Genomic DNA, 23,086 nt, shown 5'->3' on the forward strand with positions numbered 1-23,086 from the left:
ATCCAGGTAGAGAATATATGGATTGGTTTTTGGCAATTCCATTTATGCATGTTGCTCCGACATAATTTTTGAATGATCCCCGTCAACGTATCTCTTCTTCAACGCAATAAACTATCGCGCTCATACATCATGACATTCCCCCTATGTACACATTCCAATTTGGGGCCCAAATATCTTCATTCGCCCAACAAACATACCATCACACCCAGATCATACAACAACACACCTTTTATGTCACCTCATCCCAACACCAAACTCCTTATACTTCATTCCCTAAAAAAACTACTATTACAACCAACAATATCAACCACAAACCACCTTACGCCCACCCATACCATACACCATAATTCGTCAACCAAACTTTGGTAACTCAAACCTCATTCCCAACACCAAACATTTAACATTACATCCTCTCAACCCAAATCTTCATTCAACCATGATAACGTATATTATCCTCCAATTCAACAGACCCAACCCGAAACCTTCACGCAACTAACACATTCACTCCGCGACTTTGAACTCACTGATGAACAACTTCTAGATATCTCAGATTTTTCCATTCAAGATTTCGACGGTATGAATATGGACCCTAATACAACAAATCAAAATTAAGATTTATCTTCCGACTCATCTCCTCCAAGACAAAGAATTAAAAAGTTGGGCGGGGAAAACGCAAAAAAAAAAGTGCACCAAATAGACGGTAACTATAATAAATAAAATGTATATCATTTACTTAGGATCAATAAAAATATATTACTTATTTAAATTATTTAAATGTTTAATTATCATAATTATAAATATATTATAAAAAAAATAATTTAATTTCAAAAATATGAAAAATTACTTTTTTTTAAATTAGATTATTAAAATAATATATTTATTATTAAATTAATTTATAATAATAACATAAATGAATTTAATTTAAAAAATCAAAATATTCAACCACTCCACAAATGAATGACCGAACTTTCTTATGGGATAATTCGCTTCTTTGACTCATTCATTGATTGGACGATACCTTATAAAAAAAATTGCATTCTTAGAAATTATTTTTAAATCAAAACAATTTGGAATAAAGTTTTAGCTTTGGATAGATCGGTAAAAAAAAGTCTCCTAATTACTCTACAGAATAGGGTAGGTAAAAAATACGAGTAATTGGAATGAGGTGTACTTCTATCAAGTGAGTTGTAGAAAAAATTGAGAATCCATTTGAAATTGAATTACGTATGCAACACTAGAAAGTTGTCCTCCATAATGAACAAAGGCTATATTTTCTTACGAGTTGTTGTTTTCAACATTAAAGCTATTATCACTTTCTTGTGTTTCAGTCCAAAAATAAATCAGATCTCTTCGTGATACTTTATTAGGCAATAATAATTGACATGTATCAAGAGATCAACAAAGTAGGAGTAGTTTAAAGTACAATAGCTCTTATGAGTTATGATATTCAAAAAGTTAGGTGAAGCTTCAGGAAGGCACTCACTCACTGCACAAGATAAAAATAAAGAAAAAAAATACACCAATAGCAAAACTGTAGACATGGAGCAACCACTAGAAGAGGAAGGTTCAGGAAGGCACTCACTCACTGAAGCACCACACTGCATGAAATCAGGCTAGAGCTCAGACGACCAGATCCACCAAAAGAATAACAGGGAAGACGCTAACAACACCCAAACTACTGAACTTCACATCCAGCAGGTCTGAATTCTTGTACGCTATCGTTTTAGAAACATATTATGGTTTTGAAGTCAATCTGAGAAAGAGTTTGAGTCTTTCAAAGGCATGCTTAGAAACCAATTCCAAGCCAAAAAGTAATACTCTCCTCTTCCATCTCTTTCACATTTCTTGACAAACCAAAAAATAACTTATTATTACGAACCAGTAAAATGGACCACACCACATGTCAAATCACATCAAAACCTCCTCTACTCCTAAACATAGAACCTAAAGATATAAAAAACTAAAAAAGAATCCTAAGCTTCCCTGAGAGCACCACCTGAAAACTCAATCACTGAAAAATCTTATATTACACAAAGGAAGCTAAGTTACATGTAATAACTCAATCATCTATTTGATTATTGTATGGTGAATTGAAATTTTGTTTTTATGTTGTCAGTTGCATACTGTGATTGTTGACTTTAAATTGTCATATGCAAGTTGTTATGAGCCCAGTTCCTATTGATACTAATGTTGGAATTGGGCCTGTTGCCACTGCAGAAGATGGGTCTGTGAATGATACTGTGAGAAGGCCCATGCGTACCAAGAAGCTGCCTTCTAAATATAAGGATCATATAGTCTACAAATAAAATATCCTAATTGCTTCTAGAATGGATGACTCACTACTAGTTTGTTATATTTTGCATTGCTGTCAAATCTGTTAGTGGATTCTGTTTGCATTCCTTTATATTTGGTTGTATTCACCATTTCAAAGATATGAATGAAATATATTCCAACTGCATTCTCTCTCTATCTTTTCTTGAGGAGGTACTCAGGCCTTATAATACTGAGATATAACATTGGTGCTTTCATTGTGTGTCCTCTCCTCCAATGACCAACAATCGCCCTCCTCCTCCTCCACCTGACCGTGTGGATGAACTAGCCCGTCAAATCTCCTTCCTCACCACCCAATTTGAAGCTCTGAGCAAACGGTTAACGGAGCCGTCGTCGTCCCCGGCTTCGGGTCGCTCCTCCTCAGAATCTTCCAACCGTCCTCGCCTGAAACTTGACGTTCCTCGCTTCGACGGCACCGACACCCATGGGTGGATCTTCAAAATCTCCCAATTCTTCACTTATCACCAGACTCCTGATGAAGAGCGCATTACCATCGCCTCGTTCTACCTCGACGGGGCTGCCCTCGCATGGTATCAATGGATGTATCGTAACCACCAGATTGTGTCATGGCCACAGTTTCTCACCGCCTTGGAAACTCGGTTTGCTCCCACCGCATTCGACGATCCTCGGGGAAATTTATTCAAGTTAACTCAATCAACCACCGTCGCTGCTTACCTTACAGAGTTTGAAGCCATTGCCAATCGCTTAGAAGGTCTCTCTGCCGCCGATCTTCTGAGTTGTTTTGTCTCCGGCCTAAAAACAGAAATTCGCCGTGAAATTTTGGCTCTTCAACCAACCACCATTGCTCAAGCTGCCGGGTTGGCTCGTTTACAAGAGGATAAACTTCACGATATTGCGCGTGCCTCGCGTCAACGGCAGAGCACTCCGTGGCAACCACCGTCAAATTGGCGCCCTACGGTTAAAACAGCCACCGATGTGACCCCGACGGTCAAATCCTCTCCTGGGATTCTCCCTACTCCTCCGGTGAAGCCGCGTTTCCGCCATCTCTCTAGTGTTGAGATGGATGAGCGACGAGAGAAGGGACTATGTTTCAACTGTGACCAACGATGGTCCCGTTCCCATAAATGCGGTGCTCGCGTTTTTCTATTATTAGCTAACAGCGATGAAGCTTCAGTTGATGCCGGTGACCTTGAACAGGCAGCTACACAGTTGAGTTCGGATGATGATCCACGGGTTGAATCAACTACCACCGCAGCACAGTTGAGCTTGCATGCTCTCTCTGGTGACCACGCTGCTGACACCTTTCGGGTAGTGGGCCGAATCGGGCCACAAACAGTCCATGTGCTTGTGGATGGAGGAAGCACGCACAATTTTGTGCAAGAGACTATCGCTAAGACTTTGGGCTTGACTCTTGACCCAATTGATCCATTTAGGGTATTAGTGGGTAGTGGCCAAGAATTGCATTGCACTCATGTGTGTCCTGGGGTGTCTATTGTAATTCAGGATCACACTTTCTCAGTGGACTTGTACGTATTGGGGTTACGAGGTGCTGATCTGGTTTTAGGGGCACAGTGGCTTAGACAACTTGGGCCGGTGCTGATGAATTACAATAATCTCACCATGTGTTTCTTTCATAACAACTCCTGTGTTGAACTACAAGGCCTCGCACCTACCCCCACCGTGGGCTTGCATTCATTTCACAAATTAACCCGTCACAATCCTGAGGCCCAACTATTCTCCTTACGCATTTCTGGACTTTCAACCACAGATAATCCACCCAATCAAACTGACTCACCTAACACATCCCTATCTCTCCTTCCTCCCCAATTCCAAACCCTAATCACTCATCATGCCAAGCTATTTGCAGAACCATCTTCTCTCCCACCCCCACGCACCACTGACCATACAATTCCCCTCATTCCACAATCAACTCCTGTCAATGTGCGTCCTTATCGTTACCCCCATTCCCAGAAATTGGAAATCGAAGCTCAGGTTTCTAAATTTCTCAGTACTGGTTGGATTCAACCAAGCACCAGCCCTTTCTCCTCGCCTGTACTGTTGCTTAAGAAGAAGGATGGGACCTGGCGAATGTGTGTAGATTACAGAGCATTGAACACTATCACAGTGCGTGACAGGTTCCCTCTTCCCACCATAGATGAGTTGCTTGATGAGTTAGGCAGCGCCCAGGTATTCTCTAAGTTGGATTTAACTTCTGGGTTTCACCAAATACGGGTTGCTCCGCAAGATATCCACAAGACCGCCTTTCGCACGCATGATGGTCACTATGAATATCGTGTCATGCCTTTTGGACTCTGCAACGCACCGTCTACGTTCCAAGCAACAATGAACGACATTTTCAGGCCTTTACTGCGAAAATCAGTAATTGTATTTTTTGATGATATATTGGTTTTCAGTGAAACAATGGAGAGCCATTTGGAACATTTGACTCAAGTTTTCTCTATACTTGAGAAGCATGAATTCCACTTGAAACCATCAAAATGCACTTTCTGCCAATCCCAAATTGCCTACCTTGGTCACATTGTCACTGCAGGCACCGTTGCTCCTGATCCCCTCAAAATCCAAGGAGTTTTGGATTGGCCCACTCCTAAAACAGTTAAGAGCTTACGCGGTTTCCTTGGCTTGTCGGGGTTTTATCGCCGTTTTGTGCGCTCCTACGCTAGTTTAGCACACCCCCTCACTTCCCTGTTGAAGACAAATGCCTTTGAGTGGTCGACTATAGCACAAAGCGCTTTTGACACCTTGAAACAGGCACTTGCTTCTGCTCCAGTCTTGTCTCTGCCAGATTTTGGGAAGCCTTTCATAGTTCAAACCGATGCTTCGGGGTATGCCATGGGAGCTGTTTTGTTGCAAGATGACCATCCCATCGCCTACTTCAGTAAGTTGTTCTGTCCTAGACTCTCTAAGGCTTCTACTTATATACGTGAATTACATGCTATCACGTGTGCTGTTAAGCGTTGGCGTCAATATTTGTTGGGTCACTACTTTGTCATCCAAACGGATCATCGTAGTCTTAAGGAGCTACTCACACAAGTTATTCAAACCCCTGAGCAGCAGTTTTATTTGTCCAAACTATTAGGTTATCATTATGACATTCAGTATAAAGCGGGGAAAACCAATGTGGTGGCCGACGCTTTGTCTCGTTGTTTTGAGTCAAGGAGTGCGGAGTTACAAATGTTGTCCACCCCACAATTCATCTTTATTCAGGAGCTTAAACAAGACCTTCATCAATCTGATGTGTACCTGGAAATGTACCAAAAATACGCAGCTGATCCTGCTAGTATGCCCGGCTTTACCGTTGCTAATGGCTTATTGTTGCAGAAGGGCAGAATTTGGATTCCCTCCAATTCTCGTTTCAAAATGTTGCTTATGAAGGAATTCCATGAGACTCCAATTGGAGGACATGCTGGCATAGTCAAAACTTTGAAGAGACTTTCTGCCAACTTCACTTGGGACTCCATGCGCAAAGATATCACTTCCTTCATTTCTGCCTGCTTAGTTTGCCAGCAAACTAAGTACTCTACTCAAAAACCAGGGGGTCTCTTGCAACCATTGCCCATCCCTGCTCATGTTTGGGAGGATATATCACTTGATTTTGTTACTGGTTTGCCCGTTTCGGGAGGTTATTCTGTCCTATTGGTTGTAGTTGACAGGTTTTCTAAGTATGTTCACTTAGGCGCTCTTCCATCACACTACACAGCTTATAAAGTGGCTGAGCTTTTTGTTAATATGGTGTGTAAATTGCATGGCTTACCAAAAAGTATCGTCTCGGACCGTGATCCTATTTTCATTAGCAAGTTTTGGTCAGACCTCTTCAAATTCAGTGGCACACTTTTGAGGATGAGCTCGGCTTATCATCCCCAAACTGATGGCCAAACAGAAGTCACTAATCGAACAATAGAACAGTACTTAAGGGCCTTTGTTCATCACAAACCATCACTTTGGCACAGATACTTACCTTGGGCAGAATATCACTATAATACCTCCTATCACACTGCAGCAGGAATCACTCCTTATCAGGTTGTCTATGGTAAACCTCCTCCTACTATTCCTAGCTATGTTGCTGGTTCCTCCACTGTTGATGCTAGTAATGATTTATTATTGACTAGAGAAGAAATACTGGAGATGTTGAAAAAGAATCTGGAAAAAGCTCAACTTAGAATGAAATCTATAGCCGATGGGAAGCGTAGAGAGCTGCACTTTGACGTTGATAATTGGGTTCATGTTAAGCTTCAACCTTATCGACAAGGGTCGCTGTCTGCAGCCAAGTTCAATAAGCTTAACAAGCGTTTTTATGGTCCATTTCGCATCTCAGCCCGTGTCGGACCTGTAGCTTATAAGTTGGAGCTCCCTTCACATGCCAAAATTCATGATGTGTTTCATTGTTCTTTGCTGAAGCTGTATAAAGGCCCCATCCCTCCTCATATTTTGCAGTTACCCCCAGATTCAATTGATAACAGTCCTGTTGTTTCTCCTCTTGTTATTTTGGACACACGTATCGTTGACACTGCTGGTGTGCCTTGTAAACAGGTGTTAGTGCAGTGGAATGGCTTGCCACCAGAGGATACGTCTTGGGAACTGTGGGATGACTTGAAGCAGCATTACAACCTTGAGGACAAGGTTGTTTCAGATGGGGTGGGTAATGTTATGAGCCCAGTTCCTATTGATACTAATGTTGGAATTGGGCCTGTTGCCACTGCAGAAGATGGGTCTGTGAATGATACTGTGAGAAGGCCCATGCGTACCAAGAAGCTGCCTTCTAAATATAAGGATCATATAGTCTACAAATAAAATATCCTAATTGCTTCTAGAATGGATGACTCACTACTAGTTTGTTATATTTTGCATTGCTGTCAAATCTGTTAGTGGATTCTGTTTGCATTCCTTTATATTTGGTTGTATTCACCATTTCAAAGATATGAATGAAATATATTCCAACTGCATTCTCTCTCTATCTTTTCTTGAGGAGGTACTCAGGCCTTATAATACTGAGATATAACACAAGTGGTACTACAATGACTCATCTTATCAACAATTTCCGTATAATGAAGAAGCCAAACTAGCAAAGAAGAAAATACAAGCACTTAAAAAAATCTTCTTATCTAACTTCGAATGGTTTTTTTTTATTGTTGGTTATGCTTGTGGGTTCACAAGCTCTCCAACATTTGCTCTAGAAGCCTATAAAAAAAGGTAAGTCACTCCCTATATTTTATATCTAAAAGAAAAATCTTGTTACTTGAATAATAAACTATACAATATGAATATTGGCTGAAACTAAAAACTATAGTTGCTCAACTTCTGTTATTTATATATGTATCTCATAAAAAGGTGATATGTGGATTTCTTTCATGGACTATCATTGATTATGGTGAAAAAGGAGACCGACACAATATTGATCTTGATAAAAGTAGCTTAAATGGTTTTCGAGTTTACAAATTAAGTCCTCTTTTCACATTTCAAAATTATTTTATTTTAAATTGTAGGCCTATCTAATTATTTAGATTTAAATTGCAAATCAGTTTTATACTCTTAATCCATTAAACTCTTAATACTATAATTTAATAGCTAGAAAATAATTAATTAGATTGGATTAATAGGTATTGGGCACATTTTGATGTGATAGATAATTATTAAAAATCCCTTTGGTGGTATAATTGTATATTCATTGAACTACATGTTTTCATTAGCGTAAAAATGATTTTTGGTGATGTTTTGTACAACTTTGTGAAATTTATTGTTGTACTCTTAAATGTTTGTATAGCAAGTAGAACAAAAAAACAAAGGAGTACGATCTAACGATTCAAATGTTCATCGTGTTTAAGTAGATTCATTTGACGACAAGCAAAAAAAATCAAGATATTTCTCAAAGATCAAATTCTCTCATGGTTCACAATCTCAAGTTATGTCATCATTGCAATAATATCAATCATTATTATCTCCCGCGTTTTCCATTAGCTAAAGTCCTATTACATAGTTGGTTTTTACATCATTACACCAACAATAATCTTGTGCAATGTCTATGGTTATGGACTAATAGTTTGTTCCCTTGCAACAACCTCCAAAAAAAAATTAACTATTTTAACTATTAGTGCTTAGGTAGGTTCTTTTAAAGGTGGAGGCATAATAGATTTAGTAACATGTGTTGGCAGGATGAACATTGTTCCACAGCTTCTAACCTGATGCAACACTTCAAAACAGGTTACATGACATTGACTTCCTTAAAATCTAAGTTTCTGAGCCAAGTTATTGGAACTTCTATGAGATGTGTTGTATGGTTGTGTGTTTTCTGACTTTTTTTATATCACATTTGCTTCTCTTGATCAACAAGGTTCAGTGTACCCTTCATCTTACACCCGTGTTTATCAAAACATGGCAATAATAAGTGTTGATAGAGTCTCGACATTACCTAAAAACTGCCTCACACTTTGGTATTACCTTTTCGTTGCAGCCATAGTAATTAATCTAGTTCACAATTTAGTTGGAAAGAAATATGTCGGTTTTCTACATGTTCATATGGCTATGGTTATACCATTTTACATAGAAAGTTAGTATATTATTGATATGTGTAATGTAAGCTTGATACTTTTCATTTTACTTTTCATTTGGCAGATTCTTGATAGAGCTAAAGCTTATGCGTTTAATTCTCTGTTTCTTTTGGATTGATTTGTTGATATGAAATTTAACCATCTCTTTTCTTACTTTTGATGGAGTGCAACCACCTATATGCATGAAATTTTTTTCTATAGCCAAAAATTGCATGCATATAGGTGGTTGCACTCCACCAAAAACAAGAAAAGAATTGTGAATTGAGAAAATTTCTCTCCACAAATCAAACTCGAAGCAACAATGAATTCAAATGTATCAACTTTAGCCTTATCACAAATCTGCGAGATCAACAATATGAAGCTACCAACACACATACCAATAGTACCATAACTTCCTATGTGATGTCACAGCCATAGGAACATGAATAAACTCGGCATATTCTTTTCCAACTAAATCACGAATAATATTAATCATTATGGTTGTAGCGAAAAACCAATAGCAAAGTGTGAGGTCATTTTTTAGGTAATACTAAGACTCTGTCAACACTTAATATTGTCATGTTTCGATAAACTTGAGCTTAAGGTGTAGGGTATGCTGAACCTTATTGAAAATAATAAGAAATGTCATGTAAAAAAGCCATAAAACACATAAGGATAGAACACATCTCATTGTTGTTTCAATAACTTAGCTTTAAAACATGAATTTTGGGGAAGTTAGTGTCATATAACCTATTTTGAATTCTTGCATAATGTCAGAAGGTGTAAAAATAATGCTCATCATGACATTACATGCTACTAAAACTACTAGGACCCCGTCTTTAAAAGAACCTACTCAAGCACTAATAGTTAAAACAATAAATTTTACGTGGGTTAATGCAACAGAGAGATATGTTGGTCCCCAACTATAGGCTTTACAAAAGACTAGTATTGTTGTATTGATGTAAAATTCAACTATGTAATACCACTTTAGATGATAAAAAATTTATGGGATAATGATGATTGAGATGATTGCAATAATGACATAACCTGAGATTACGAACCATAAGGAGATATGATCTTTGAGAACATCTCATTTTTTTGCTTTTCGCCGAATGAATCTAGTTGAACATGGTGAGAATTTGGATCATGGATTGTACTCCTTCATCTTTTTTATTCCACTTGTTATACAAACATATAAGTGCAGGATCTTAAACTTTCACAGAGTTGTACAAACCATCGCCAAAAACCATTGTTATGACGATGAAAACATGTAGTTCAATTAATATACATGTTAATAAATATTGTTCAATTACATACGTTGAAACCCAATTAACTATTTTCTAACCGTTAGGTTATACTATGTAAGAATTTAATTGATTGACAATATAAAATTTATGTGCAATTCAAATATCAATAATTAGATAAGCCTACAAATTAAAAAATAATAATATAGAAATATGGAAAAAGGACTAACTTGTTTTTATCGAGATCATAAACATATCATTCTCATTTTTTATGACCAATGAGAGACCACATGATGACCATGAAATAAATCCACCAACCAGAAATAATATATTGGTTATATATGGACTCATCATCCCAACTCCCACATAGGTTATAGAAAAGTCAAAGTATAACTCATCAATAAGATACCTATATAAACAATAGAAGTTGACAAGTTAGAGGTTTTAGGCTCAGCCACTATTCATATCGTATAGTTTATTATTCAAGTAAAAAATTATTTTTTTTATGTGTATTAAACTATAGGAAGTGACTTAATTTCTTTACGGGATTATAGACCAAATGTTATGAAGTTTGCAAATCCACAAGGATAAGAAGTGGTGAAAAACAATTGGAAAAAAACCCACACGAAGCTATATGAGAAGAAATTTCCAAGTATTTATATTTGCTTCTTTGCTAGTTTGACTCCATATGTTGTATGAAAGCAGTTGATAAGATGAGCTATTCTAGTACCACTTAGATATGTCAATTCAACATACAATAACTAAATAGCGAAAGTTCATTCAAACATTTGGGTGAATACAAATATTTTCTAGGTGAAATGGTATGATATCTGTAAATCTAAGAAGATTGGTGATTTGGGTGTGAGAGATCTCTGGTCGGTTAATGTAGCTCTCCTAGTCAAATGGAGATGGAGGATCTTGTTAGGTGCTTTCAGTCTTTGATTTGATATATTTGATTATGAGATTGGTGTTTTCGTGGTCACCTCCTTGTGCAAGGGTAAGGATTTGGGCATTCGCTCGATTTCCTCGTGGTGGAAAGGAATCTCCCTTCTTGGGTCTAAAAAAGACAATTATCATAATTGGTTTGAGAATGGGCTGGTTAAGAGGATCGAGTCTAGTCCTTGTGTAACACCCCAACTTTATTTATTTATTTTTAGTTGAATTTGTATTAATTTATTTTATTTATTTGAGTGATATATGTGCTTTATTTGATTTATTAATAATTTATTTAATTTAATTAATATTAAAAATATTTTAGAGTTTGGAGAAAATATAATTTTGTTTAAAATTAGGGAGTGAGGGGTGGATTGAGTAAGAGTTAAGATATGGTGAGAATTAGAGAATTATTTGAAATAAAATAAAATAATTATTTTAGAATATTATTTATTTAACTGAATAATAGAAACAAAATAGAAAATAAAGTTTTAGTGAAGGTGTGAGGAGAATTTGGGGGTGAAAGAAGTAATTGGGATATTAGGTTAATATAAATAGATAAGTTGTTGTGGGAAAATTTTCACTATGTGAAAATCTTTGGAAAAGGAGAAAAGAAGGAGCACTACGCCAAAAATGACTTTTAACAGCGCATCTTAGACAGCGCTTTTAAAAGAAAGCGCTGTCTAAGGTTAAAATTAAAATAAAACACGGAAAATGTTCCAAAAAAATAATGAAAGCGCTGTCTAAGGGGGGGTCTTAGACATCGCTTTCTAAAAGCGCTGTCTAAGACCCCCCCTTAGACAGCGCTTTTAGAAAGCGCTTTTAAATATAGACCTTAGTCAGCGCTTTTGATAAAGCGCTGTCTAAAGTCTTTAAATTAAAAAAAAATTAAAACCAAAAGCGCTGTCTAAGAGTACCAAAAGCGCTGTCTAAAGTCTTTTAAATATAGACCTTAGTCAGCGCTTTTAAATTAAAAATATTATATTGATAGATTATTTTTCAAAGAGTACCTTAAGGCTGATTTTTTTTTAACAGTGATGAATATTTTGCAATGTCCTCGTCGTCGTCATCATCAATGAGCGCCTTGAAGCTAAAGACGGTGTCAGAAGCAAACCCTAACGACGCCGCGAAGAAGGCTGAGACGGTGGATCTCGGAAACGGAAGCGGCGTCGTTTTCATTCAGAGGTTAATACCTTCCGAACAATCATGGAAATGGTTCCATTACCTCGACAACCACATCCCATGGACCAGACCCACCATTCGCGTCTTCGGTAAATCGTTCCTCCAGGTTTCCCTCTCTTCATTTCAACCCTCCCCAAATTATGGGTTCCCTACAAAATTTCATCTTTCTCTTCATTCACTTTTCAAATCAATGCTCCTAATTATTAATCCCAATTTGTAAATTTTGTTGTTATGTAATTATATGCAGCCTCGAGACACTTGTTATGTTGCATCTTCAGGATTGACTGAGTTGAGTTACAGTGGATACCAGCCACATGCATATTCATGGGATGATTATCCACCGCTTAAAGACATCTTGGATGCTGTAAGGGTTATTTATAATCTGCATTAATTGTTTGTTAATGAGTTTTTTACTTGTGTTTGTTGATGCTACTTTGGTACCCGTTTGGATTAGTTTTTAGCTTATAGAATTTTCTCAATCAAAATAAGTTTTATGGTTTTTTGCATAGAGATAAGTTCTTCTGAGCCTGTTGAAGTTTATAGAGAAGCTAAGTAAAAGTGCATTTGAAAGTGAGATGTAGAAGCTAACTCTAGTAAAAGCCTCTTTGGTTGACTTATTTAAGTTTATTTACTTGGCACAAACACGGGTGAAACTGTTTGGAAGAGCTTATAGAAACAATTTTGACGTGTCCATAAATTATCTTCAGCTTATTTCTAGAAGCTCTGCAGAATTGCTTATATAAAAACAACTTGTATATACAGTAGAATATTATGGCTGAAGTTGATCCGTAGGCGACCCCACTTAATGGGATAAGGCTTTTTTATTGTTGTTGTTATAAAATTAGTTTATATATAAGCGCTTATGCGATAAGTTTTATACTATAAGCATTTACTGTTGTTGTTGTTATAAAATTAGTTTATATATAAGCGCTTATGCGATAGGTTATAATTTTTAAATTTAAATTTATTTTTTAATCTATTGGTTGTTAACTTTGCTAAATAAATAAAAGGAAGTTATATTTCATTTATTGTTATTTAGGGTAGTAAATTGAATTGGTGATAGCGCTGGTTCTTGTTGTACATTCTTCTTATTTTTTTAATGTGTTTACGATTCGGTGGTTGAAATGTTGCCGCATGAGTTTCTAAGGTCTGGCGTGAGCATTAATGAGGAACTATTACTTTTTTGAAGTGGACCAATCTTATGCTCAATGGCTTTTCTTCTTTTTAAGTTTTTTTTCTTCTCTTTCAGAGTCACACATTAAATGTGATGTAGTCTTGACAAATTATTATATAACTTTATTTATGATAGGTTTGGTACTTTGAATTTATAATAAGTGATTCTTTTTAAGGGTATATTTTACAAAATCAGTGTCACACTCAATGTGATAACACTTGTTTAAGCTGTGTTAATTTCAACAAATTTTCAAGAACAATGGTAATCTGTGTATGGATAGGAGGTCTCTGATGGGCATTCAATTATTATACCCCAGCAAGTGTGAACTGGTTGTTGTATTTATTGCTTAGATAGTCTTAGAGTTATTTTGGCCCTTGGATAAGACCTTATAACACACGTGTTTCTTTTGATAGTAAACAATTATGAATACATGTGAAACTATTTTAGCCAAGATACAGAAATGTTTAGTAGAGATTAGCAAGGAGATTAGGCTTAATTGCGCAACAGTGGACATGAAGCTGATGTCCTGAATATAGTTCGTCTCATACCTGTTGTTGTTGTAATGTAGATTGCTATGTTGAAAAACTCGTGTAAAACTGCAATCAAGGAATTGAAGCATTGGATGACTCCGGAAAAGGTAATGTTTTAAGTGAAGTTGTTACACTGACATTATTTTGTCATTATTCTTTTCATTAATCACAGGAATTCACCCTTTAATGCAGGTCCAAACATCCCTCACTACATTTCCTGCTTCAGCTGAAATAGTGTCTGAACCACTCGGAGTTGTGTTGGTCATTTCTGCATGGAACTATCCATTTTGTATGTTAAAATGTTTATCTTTTATTTGTTTGTATTGACTTATTTAAACTTATGTACTGACATAGACATTTGTGAAATTGTTTGGGATGTTCATAGGCTGTTTTCAACTTGTTTTTATATGTTCATAGGCTGTTTTCAACTTGTTTTTATATGTTCTCCATGACAGCTTATGAAAATGGCATAGCATTTTTGAAAATAGTGACTTTATCTGTTATTATAATAGTAGTTAGTACACAACTGTTTATATGATAAGCACTAATGTTATATTGCATTATCTCTATTTTTTCAGTGCTGTCACTTGATCCAGTTATTGGAGCTATTGCAGCCGGTAATGCTGTCGTCTTAAAACCATCAGAAATTGCTCCAGCCACATCAGCATTGCTGGCAAAACTGGTAGGGGAGTACATGGATAACTCATCTATAAGAGTTGTTGAGGGAGCAGTTGATGAAACATCAGCATTACTGCAACAAAAGTGGGATAAAATTTTCTACACAGGTTCTCCTTGTTTCTCACCTCTGGTGTTCTTTTATTGTTTATAATTCCAAATTGGTTTTCTCAGATAGACTTTCCTTGTGGTTTGAATTCTTGTTGATTATTACTCATGTGCAAATTTTGATAACCCTTTTGGATAATTCACAAGTGCATTATTTCATCAGCTCTGAAACATGAGTACTTCTCATTATTCTGTTTTGAGTGGAATTTGTGGTTTTTTCTATATTATATTAACATAAGTTTTAACTTTTAAAACTTTTATTGTGATGTTTTTGTGTGAATTGAACAATTTAGTTCTCTCTTGATACATTTTATAGATAAACTCTTTTTTTTTATTGACTTACCCGTACCTTAATCCTTTTTAAGATTCCGTATATCATACTACCGGGTACCTTACCCGTACCCGTGCAACTAAAAAATCGCAACTAACCACCAAATTATATGGCCAAAATTTTGATGTTTACTACTAATTTTCTTCGATTTTTTCTTGAAGTTGTGAGGGAAATTGTCATAAAGACAACTTATAGTTTTCTCGAAAGTTTGTTAAAATGATGTTTGGATCATATCATATAATGGTTGGTTTTTTAGGTAATGGAAGAGTGGGACGCATCGTGATGGCGGCTGCTGCTAAGCACCTTACACCAGTTGTGCTGGAGCTTGGAGGAAAATCCCCTGTTGTTGTTGATTCAAATTCAAATATCAACTTACAAGTATACCCTTAGCCTCTCTTTTCTATTAACAAATACTTGCTATCACCCTACCTACATTTCACCTCATCAAGACATTTAAATTGATTTGAATTTAAAATTGCAAGGTTACGACTAGAAGGATAATTGCTGGAAAATGGGGTTGCAACAATGGACAAGCTTGCATTTCTCCCGATTATATTATAACCACAAAAGACTATGCTCCTAAGTTGGTAATAGCTTTTTCCCTAGCTAGTGTAGTTGGCTTTCTATATATGTCTCTTTGTTTAGTGTTTGGTGCCTTCTATTTTTAGGTGGATGCTCTAAAGACTGAATTAGAAAGTTTTTATGGAAAGAATCCATTGGAATCAAAAGATTTGTCACGCATTGTAAACTCGAACCACTTTGCTCGCTTGACTAAGCTTTTGGACGATGATAAAGTTTCTGGTAAGATTGTGCATGGAGGTGAAAAGGATGAAACCAAATTGTAAGCTCTGTCTTCTTTGTTGGAGATTCTTCATTGATGAGATGTATGTATTTCTAACTTATGAGTTATTTTTATATTTACACATATCTCATATAATTAAATAGTTGGAATTAATTCAAAATATGTTATATTATTATGTAGTACTTTGATGAATTCAAGTGTGCATTTTATACAAAGGATCAAGTGGACGAAATCAAAGAGGAGTGGTGTCAATTCATGATAAAGCTGTGTAATTAATGTGTACATTTGTAGTATATGTTATGACTTGTAAATGTGTACATAAATTTGTATATATTTTGATACATTTAAGGCAAAATTGGTTTGAATTGGTATATATATATATTTGTTAGCCAAAAATTGGTAGAAAAAAGGCCAAAATGGCATATATAAAATGTGATAATTGTCTGTCAAAATCTGGTTGAAAACAGGTAGAAATTCTGGTTTATAAACCTGGAAAAAATGTGGTTTAAAACAAAAGCTTCAAAAAATTTCGTATACCTTAGACAGCGCTTTTGTAAAAAGCGCTGTCTAAGGGGGGGATTAGACAGCGCTTTTTGAAAAGCGCTGTCTAAGGTATACCTAAAAAAATTAAAATAGGAGGGTCTTAGAAAGCGCTTTTGGCCAAAGCGCTGTCTAAGGGGGTGGGGCTTAGACAGCGCTTTTCAAAAGCGCTGTCTAAGGTATACCTAAAAAATTTAAAATAAGAGGGTCTTATAAAGCGCTTTTGGCCAAAGCGCTGTCTAAGGGGGGGGGGGGGGGGGGGGCTTAGACAGCGCTTTTAAGATTTAAAAAAGCGCTGTCTAAACCTTTAGCAACGGAGGTTTAGACAGCGCTTTAAAGCGCTGTCTAAGGCTAAAAAAAGCGTTGTCTAAGGTCTTGTTTGTTGTAGTGGAGAAAGGTAAAGCGATTGTAGGAAGGAAGAAAGAGTTAGATATAAAGGGCAAGAAAGTTCAATGATCAAACAACTTCGAGGTAAGAGGGAAACTCTTTACATATAGGTGTTTAGGCAGTAGCATATTGATGGATTCTAACCCTCTTATCTCTTATCCTCAATTCTATATTTGTGATTGTTGTTGTGTGTTCGTCGGTAAAAGAGTTTGCCTTGAACCCTTCTTCCTTATTCTTGAATACCTCGTATGAGGTGAATTAGAAATAACTATTTATTTTTGTGCCTTTTTACCTTGCTGTTGTATAATAATGTGGTTGTGCCCTTTGGGGAAAATTTTCTTAATAATAATTGGATTATGGTATATAACTTGTATGTGTTGGTTTTTGAGCGATAATTGAAAAAATCATGAAAAATAAGTCAAAAAAATTGAAAAAGGATACACTTGAGTTGTTTAGTCGGCGAGTTATGAACAATTTTGAGTTCAATGACTTTTCGTTACCTTTTTGATGAATTTAAGAGTCAGATTTTTTTCATTAGAGTTGCCTTTGAGTTGTTTAGGGATGGAGATCAGAATATAGGATACACTTGAGTTGAGTTTAGAGTCTTTTGATATTTTAAGGTTGTATTTAGAATAATATTTTTATTTGTTTAAGGTTTTAAGGCAAAAGAGTTAAATTGAGTTGTTGAGTAACTTATAATAGTATTATTGAGTTGATTTGAAATTTGAGTTATCTTACAAGTTCATAGTTGTTTTAGTAAGGCTAGAGTTTGTCTTGAGAAATTATTATCTTACCATGTAGGCAGTCTTACATAAGTAATATTGAGATAATATGTTAATAATTTTGCATTGTTGATGAGTATGTGTGAATATTATATGTTTATATGATTGAGCTATAATTATATAACATATTTTTGAATTAAGTAGTTCAGAGTGAACTATTGTGTTGGTCTTGGATTGGTAAATTATGGTTCAGAGGTAACATTTTTTTAGTACAAGATGTGAATGTTATTTCTTTGATTACGAGTTGAATTATCGAATATGTGTTTTTGAGAATTGTTGTTGAGTCTCATGCATTCATGTATATCGGAGATAGGTAGGAATTCAGTCTGACGAGGTCAATTGTTCAGAGAAAACTAATGACGATCTCATCTTCCGAGAGAACACTGTATTCCAAAGAGCAACCAGAGACGTGAATAAATCAGTAACATACCTCCAAAATCCAAAATTTGGTATTGTGATTGTTGTTGTTATTGTTGTAAATTATTGTGTGAAAATGATAATTGATATTATTTATGAGAATGATATTTGTTGTTGTTGCACCACTATCATCTGTAAAATTACTCTCACCCATGTTTGTTATACTTTGGTATATCCTTGTTGTTTAATGCACCGCTATAATTTGTAAATTTACTCTCACCCGTGTTTGTTGTTTTGTGGTGTTATATACTCTTCTGGAATACAAATAATAAGGTATATGAGTAACTGATGTTGAGGTGGAGGAGGATGTTAAATTCTCTTCACTTATTTTTTGTTTTTTGCGTTATTTAATTGATGTTTTCGAGTTGTTTGATTAACTTAATTAATCGAGTGTTTTCTTTCATTGAGATATTATAAAGCATGTTGAAGTTGAGTTGCGTTGATATATTAAGTTTTATTTGAAAGAGTATTGTTTGTCGAGTATGTGTAACATATGTTTTTGAGTAAATAATTATTTATCTTTTATAAATAAAGAATCTCGTTTTTTAGGGTATTACACTTTGTACCTTATTTTTGTAGGATCCTTTTATTGGGGATATAGCTTTGAATGCTAGGTTTTCTAGATTTTTTTTATTTGCAAAGCTCAAGAATGTAAGGTGAGTGAGTTAGGGAAGTGGAAAGATGGTAAGATCATTTTGGATCTTAGGTGGAGATTGCTCTTTGTTCATGACGAACCCTTAATCTCTGAGTTTTTTTCTATCCTAATTATGCTCTTGTTTAGTGAAGAGATACATATTGAAGCATAATACGAAGTTTCATAATATGAAGTTTCTTGTATTTTAAGCTTTTTGTTTTAGTTTTATATCATTGACTCTCCTCATAAATTGCTCGTTTTTGGTTTGAGTTTTAGATCCGTACTTTTAGAATGCATAAATCAAACTGTTTGACTATAATGTTAGCAATATGCTTTAAGTTATTTGTCGAGTTTTTGGACCAAGCACTATATTTGAGATTGGTTTAAGTCATGACAGTTGAATCTCAAAACCTCTTTAAAATTGCTTCTTAATTTTTTTTATATTTAATTGATATTCTTGTTAAACTTTGATGTGTTACTCTGATTAATTTCATTCTAACCTATGGCATGACCCCTTAGGTTTAGGACTTTAGAATTTAGTCCAACTGATTAATCCTTAGGATTTAAGTATTTATCCTTGTATGCATTAAATTTTCAACTTTTTTTTTCTGAATTGATTCAGTTGATCAAAATTCGCTTTTATCAACTAAATCCTTTGACTGTGCTTAATTCCCCAAACTTATTCAAGTGATCTAAAGACCCTTGATCACTTGATAGGGCAAGTCCCTTGTGTTCAAGATGTATTGGATACTGGGTCTTAAGAGTTATACAAGACTTCAAGGTTCAAAGATCAAGATTCAAGACTTCATGCAATCCAAATCAGTACAAGACAGACTGGACTACTATTCAATCACTACAAAGGTGGACTCAACACTTGTCAATGATTAGCCATATCATGTGCCATGATCCTTAAGCAATAGAGAAAGAGTGGGAGTGGAGAATTTCTATCCTCGTTCTGAATATCTTTGGGTACGGGACGAATGACCCAATTGCTCATCGTATTCACCTCTATTCGTAGACTTTAGCACAATTTGATTCAACTTGATTGTCAAGTATTATTTTTTTAAAAGTAACCTTTCATCATAGGAATCTGCAAGGAAATTCAACTTCAACACTCATCAGTTATGATGCACGTCATGAGCCTTAAGTAATAGAGAAGGGGTGAGGGTGGAGAATTCTTATCCTCACTCTGAACATCTTTAGGTACGGGTCTGTTTACTGTGGAAATTGGTAAACAACCGCTAGTCCTCCCTAGGCCTTACAACTGAGGGTTACTTGCAGGATCGACCAGTTGATCCTAAGACATGTGCTAGTGTGAGTGTGGCTTATTCAATTCGACAGATAATCAGCTTTGTGAGGAACGGCTTCTGACAAAGTATTGAACAAGCGCAGGTTTTTTCCACACGAAATGTTAAATGATGCTATAGTCTATGGGTGACTCATGACCGACAGCATTACAACATTCAAAAGACGTACACGACGAACACGCTTTTGGTGAACTCTATTATCGTAATAGAATCAGTGTCGACAGCGTAGACGACAACGTAAAGTGATAACTCAAAGGTAAATGAAATTAAAATAAAGTGTTCAACGGGAACAATTGAAAAATAAGGAAGTTGCGTTGAAATAAATATGGTGATTCACGTGCATAGCACTCTTAAAAACTCTTGCTTCCTCGCACTGGGAATGAGAAGTTTTTTACAAGTGGTTTTAGTACAAGGTGAACACCCCGAGCCCCTCGTGGGATATCTTATTTATACTAAACTCAAGAAACTTCCTACAGGCCAAAAACTTCTAAAAAATAGCAGACGACGTGCCACACGATCTGCAAACTGCTCTATACACGTTCTGCAAACTACTCCATATTCTGGCGCTTATTCTTCTTGTAACTGCTAGTTATTTTCAATTTCAAACTTCTCCCGCCCAGGTATTTAGGTCGCCCCTATCTTCTATGTGTTTGACACAACCCAAAATTCCTTAAGTCCCAATCTTCATTTCAGTCGACAGAATGGGTTTTCGACCAAACATGATTCTTCTGTCGGTTTCATCTCCTGGTGACTTCTGTTTTTCTCAACTCTTGCTTATCTTAAAAACATCTCCACCCCTTGATGGGGTATAAACCTTAAATTCATAAGGCACTCTCATTGATTACGCCTTCAACATGCCTTATAGATTTCTTGTGGTAACAAAATGCCCCACAGAGATGCCATTTTCGAATGTCGACTTTTTGTTAGATAATGGCATCTTTGAGATGTCGACTTGTTCCTTACCGCTTCCACTTCTACTTAGTGGTACACTTGTTTGCCCCACGCAGATGACGTCATCTAATCATGACGAACGTTTCCCTTTTTCCTCGAGGCACACAAAATCACGTCTCCATCACTTCACGTCTTTATGACTGAAACGTGCTTACCGCCATAATTGCCTTTTCGCCTCCACGTGTCTGCAGACGTGGGAACATGGGTACATGTGCCGAAATAGAAGATCAAACGTTCACTCTTCCTTTTCTTAGGGTTTAACCCTTATAAAACCCTTGTTTCTTCTTCTTCTTCTTTCCTTTTTTCGCCCTTTGCTTCAGTAAACGATAATCACCTACACTCTGTTTTAGTAAAAAGAACAACCTTTCTTCTCCAAACCTTCAACTTCTTCCATGGCTAGCTCAAGTAAAAGCAAAACACTTCCCTCCGCTGTGAAGCTCGCATAACCACTCACCATTGATGGCAAGGAGTACATTCCCGAACCTTCATTTGTAGAAGAGAAAGCAAAAATCTGGCGTTCCCAGGTATTGATCCCTTTCTCCTTGGCTGACGAACCTTAAGCATTTTTAGGTTCACTTCCAGAAAATCGTCGTCCTGAGATAACCAAAACAGATTCCTTTTTCCCCACCAGTCATCTCTCTAAACCTTTGGTTTCTTCCCAAAAACCTTTTTCCCTTCGTTATGTCGACAGGAATTTTAGAACTGCTCCTCCCAAGAACTACCCTAAGTTTTGCGCCTGGATGGATCGCTTAGAAACAGATAAAATCAACCATTGGAAACGGACAGGTATTTATACCCTTCTGCAGATTACCCGTTGTGGCCCTCCTCAATCTTTTGGCATGTTACTGGCTGCCCTCCAATTTTGGGATAGTTCGACTAATTCTTTCCATACCAAGTGTGGCATGATTACGCCGACACTCTTGGATATTGCTGCCATCATCGGCTTAAAACCGATTGGTGAAGTCTTCGACTGTGAAGCCGTAGCACCAATCTCTCTGCGGTTTGACGTTGGTGACTCTCGCAAGCCGACATACAACAATTTTATTGATCACCATGCCACCTCTTCGGGCCCTGTGACCACTGAAGAACACGTGGCTTTCCTGACTCTTTGGTTATCTCGTTTTGTTTTCTGCTCTAGATCTATGCAGATAGCCAAACATTTTGCTCTTCTGGCAACCCAGCTGCACCAAGAGCGTGACATCGCTCTGGGCCAATTAATCTTGGCCTCTCTTTATGCATCTCTGTCTGAAGTTGTCTATCAAATCAAACTCTTTGACCCTGAGAACTGAAAGAAGAAAAATGTTTTGGTCCATGGACCTTTTTGGTTTTTACAACTGTGGCTCAACGCCACTTTCTCTAAAGACATAGCACCCTATGGGATGAGAAGGGTTGCGCGTCCCCTAGAAGAACGACACCTTTTTTGGAAGCGACTGATCCCTTTGACGCCTATCGACAAAACTTTTCCTGACGTCAAGGTGTTTCGCCTCTTGTTCACCATCATGCTGACCTGTGCCGACTTTCACCCTTCTATAGCCCCTTTCAGCCTTCGAACTGAAGGTCCTGAATGGCTCACCAGGGCTTTTCCTCCGAATGAAGATGAGCATAAAAATGAAACCTTCCTTATCTAGAGGTGTCTTCTGGTCCCCCGATTTCTGTCGGCTGTAACCTCCGGCAGCAACCCTGGCCTAGTTGCTTACCAACCCAACTTGGTAGCCAGACAATTTGGCCTTTGTCAATTTATTCCCAAGTCCCTGTATTCTTCTCCCGACTTACTCACGAACATCCTTTGTGATCAACCCTGGAGTATGATCCAAGAAGATCTTGAGACCCTTTGGGAAAACCGACCAAAGCTCCATTCCACTCCCTTTCAACCAGCCTTCTTCTGCACCAAAGAGTTTGATGATTGGTGGCAGTCATATCTTGCTGTTTACATTGGCGCTCCTGAGGCCAAATTATCTGAACTAACTCAGACTCTTTTTTATTTGCAGGCGAAATCGACCAAGTATAAGGCTCTCCATGCCAAACAAATTTGCGTTTTTCAGAACTATTTCCGAGTTGTGTATCGACTTGATAATCTTCGTCGAACCATCTCTGAGACCGCGTCCGAATTAAAGGAGAAGGTAATCGACAGGCTCCCAAAACTTAAAATCCCTGGTTACGCGAAAGACAAGTATCTTTACGCCCTTCATTTTGGAAACATCAAATTTCCTCCTTTGCCATCTAGCTCGTTGGCTTTGGCCTTTGGCAATTCAATT

The 23,086-nt window shown here is 36.7% G+C and overlaps 1 protein-coding gene and 2 pseudogenes across 1 annotated transcript; 2 read left to right on the forward strand and 1 right to left on the reverse strand.

The window, feature by feature from the left end:
• Positions 1 to 8,004: 8,004 nt before the first annotated feature.
• Positions 8,005 to 9,040, forward strand: LOC127122111 (probable metal-nicotianamine transporter YSL7; annotated as a pseudogene).
• An 8-nt stretch (positions 9,041 to 9,048) lies between these two features.
• On the reverse strand, positions 9,049 to 10,084 carry LOC127122112 (probable metal-nicotianamine transporter YSL7; annotated as a pseudogene).
• A 1,954-nt stretch (positions 10,085 to 12,038) lies between these two features.
• LOC127118315 (aldehyde dehydrogenase family 3 member H1) lies at positions 12,039 to 16,167 on the forward strand. Its single transcript, XM_051048489.1, has 9 exons — positions 12,039 to 12,299; positions 12,441 to 12,557; positions 13,936 to 14,004; positions 14,090 to 14,186; positions 14,476 to 14,682; positions 15,268 to 15,389; positions 15,494 to 15,598; positions 15,680 to 15,895; positions 15,994 to 16,167. Exons 1-8 carry the CDS (start codon positions 12,063 to 12,065, stop codon positions 15,854 to 15,856), a joined length of 1,131 nt encoding a protein of 376 aa, XP_050904446.1. The 5' UTR covers positions 12,039 to 12,062; the 3' UTR covers positions 15,857 to 15,895; positions 15,994 to 16,167.
• Positions 16,168 to 23,086: the final 6,919 nt, after the last annotated feature.

This window comes from Lathyrus oleraceus, chromosome 2 (assembly GCF_024323335.1).
Source record: "Lathyrus oleraceus cultivar Zhongwan6 chromosome 2, CAAS_Psat_ZW6_1.0, whole genome shotgun sequence".
In the NCBI taxonomy this organism is placed as follows: Eukaryota; Viridiplantae; Streptophyta; class Magnoliopsida; order Fabales; family Fabaceae; genus Lathyrus; species Lathyrus oleraceus.

What these genes read in the sequence shown, in the direction of transcription:
- LOC127118315 (XM_051048489.1), top strand. Translation starts at nt 12,063, where the DNA reads ATGTCCTCGTCGTCGTCATCATCAATGAGCGCCTTGAAGCTAAAGACG. An exon ending in TTAAAGACATCTTGGATGCT is followed by an intron (nt 12,558 to 13,935) that starts GTAAGGGTTATT and finishes GTTGTAATGTAG; the next exon opens with ATTGCTATGTTGAAAAACTC. An exon ending in TGCATGGAACTATCCATTTT is followed by an intron (nt 14,187 to 14,475) that starts GTATGTTAAAAT and finishes CTATTTTTTCAG; the next exon opens with TGCTGTCACTTGATCCAGTT.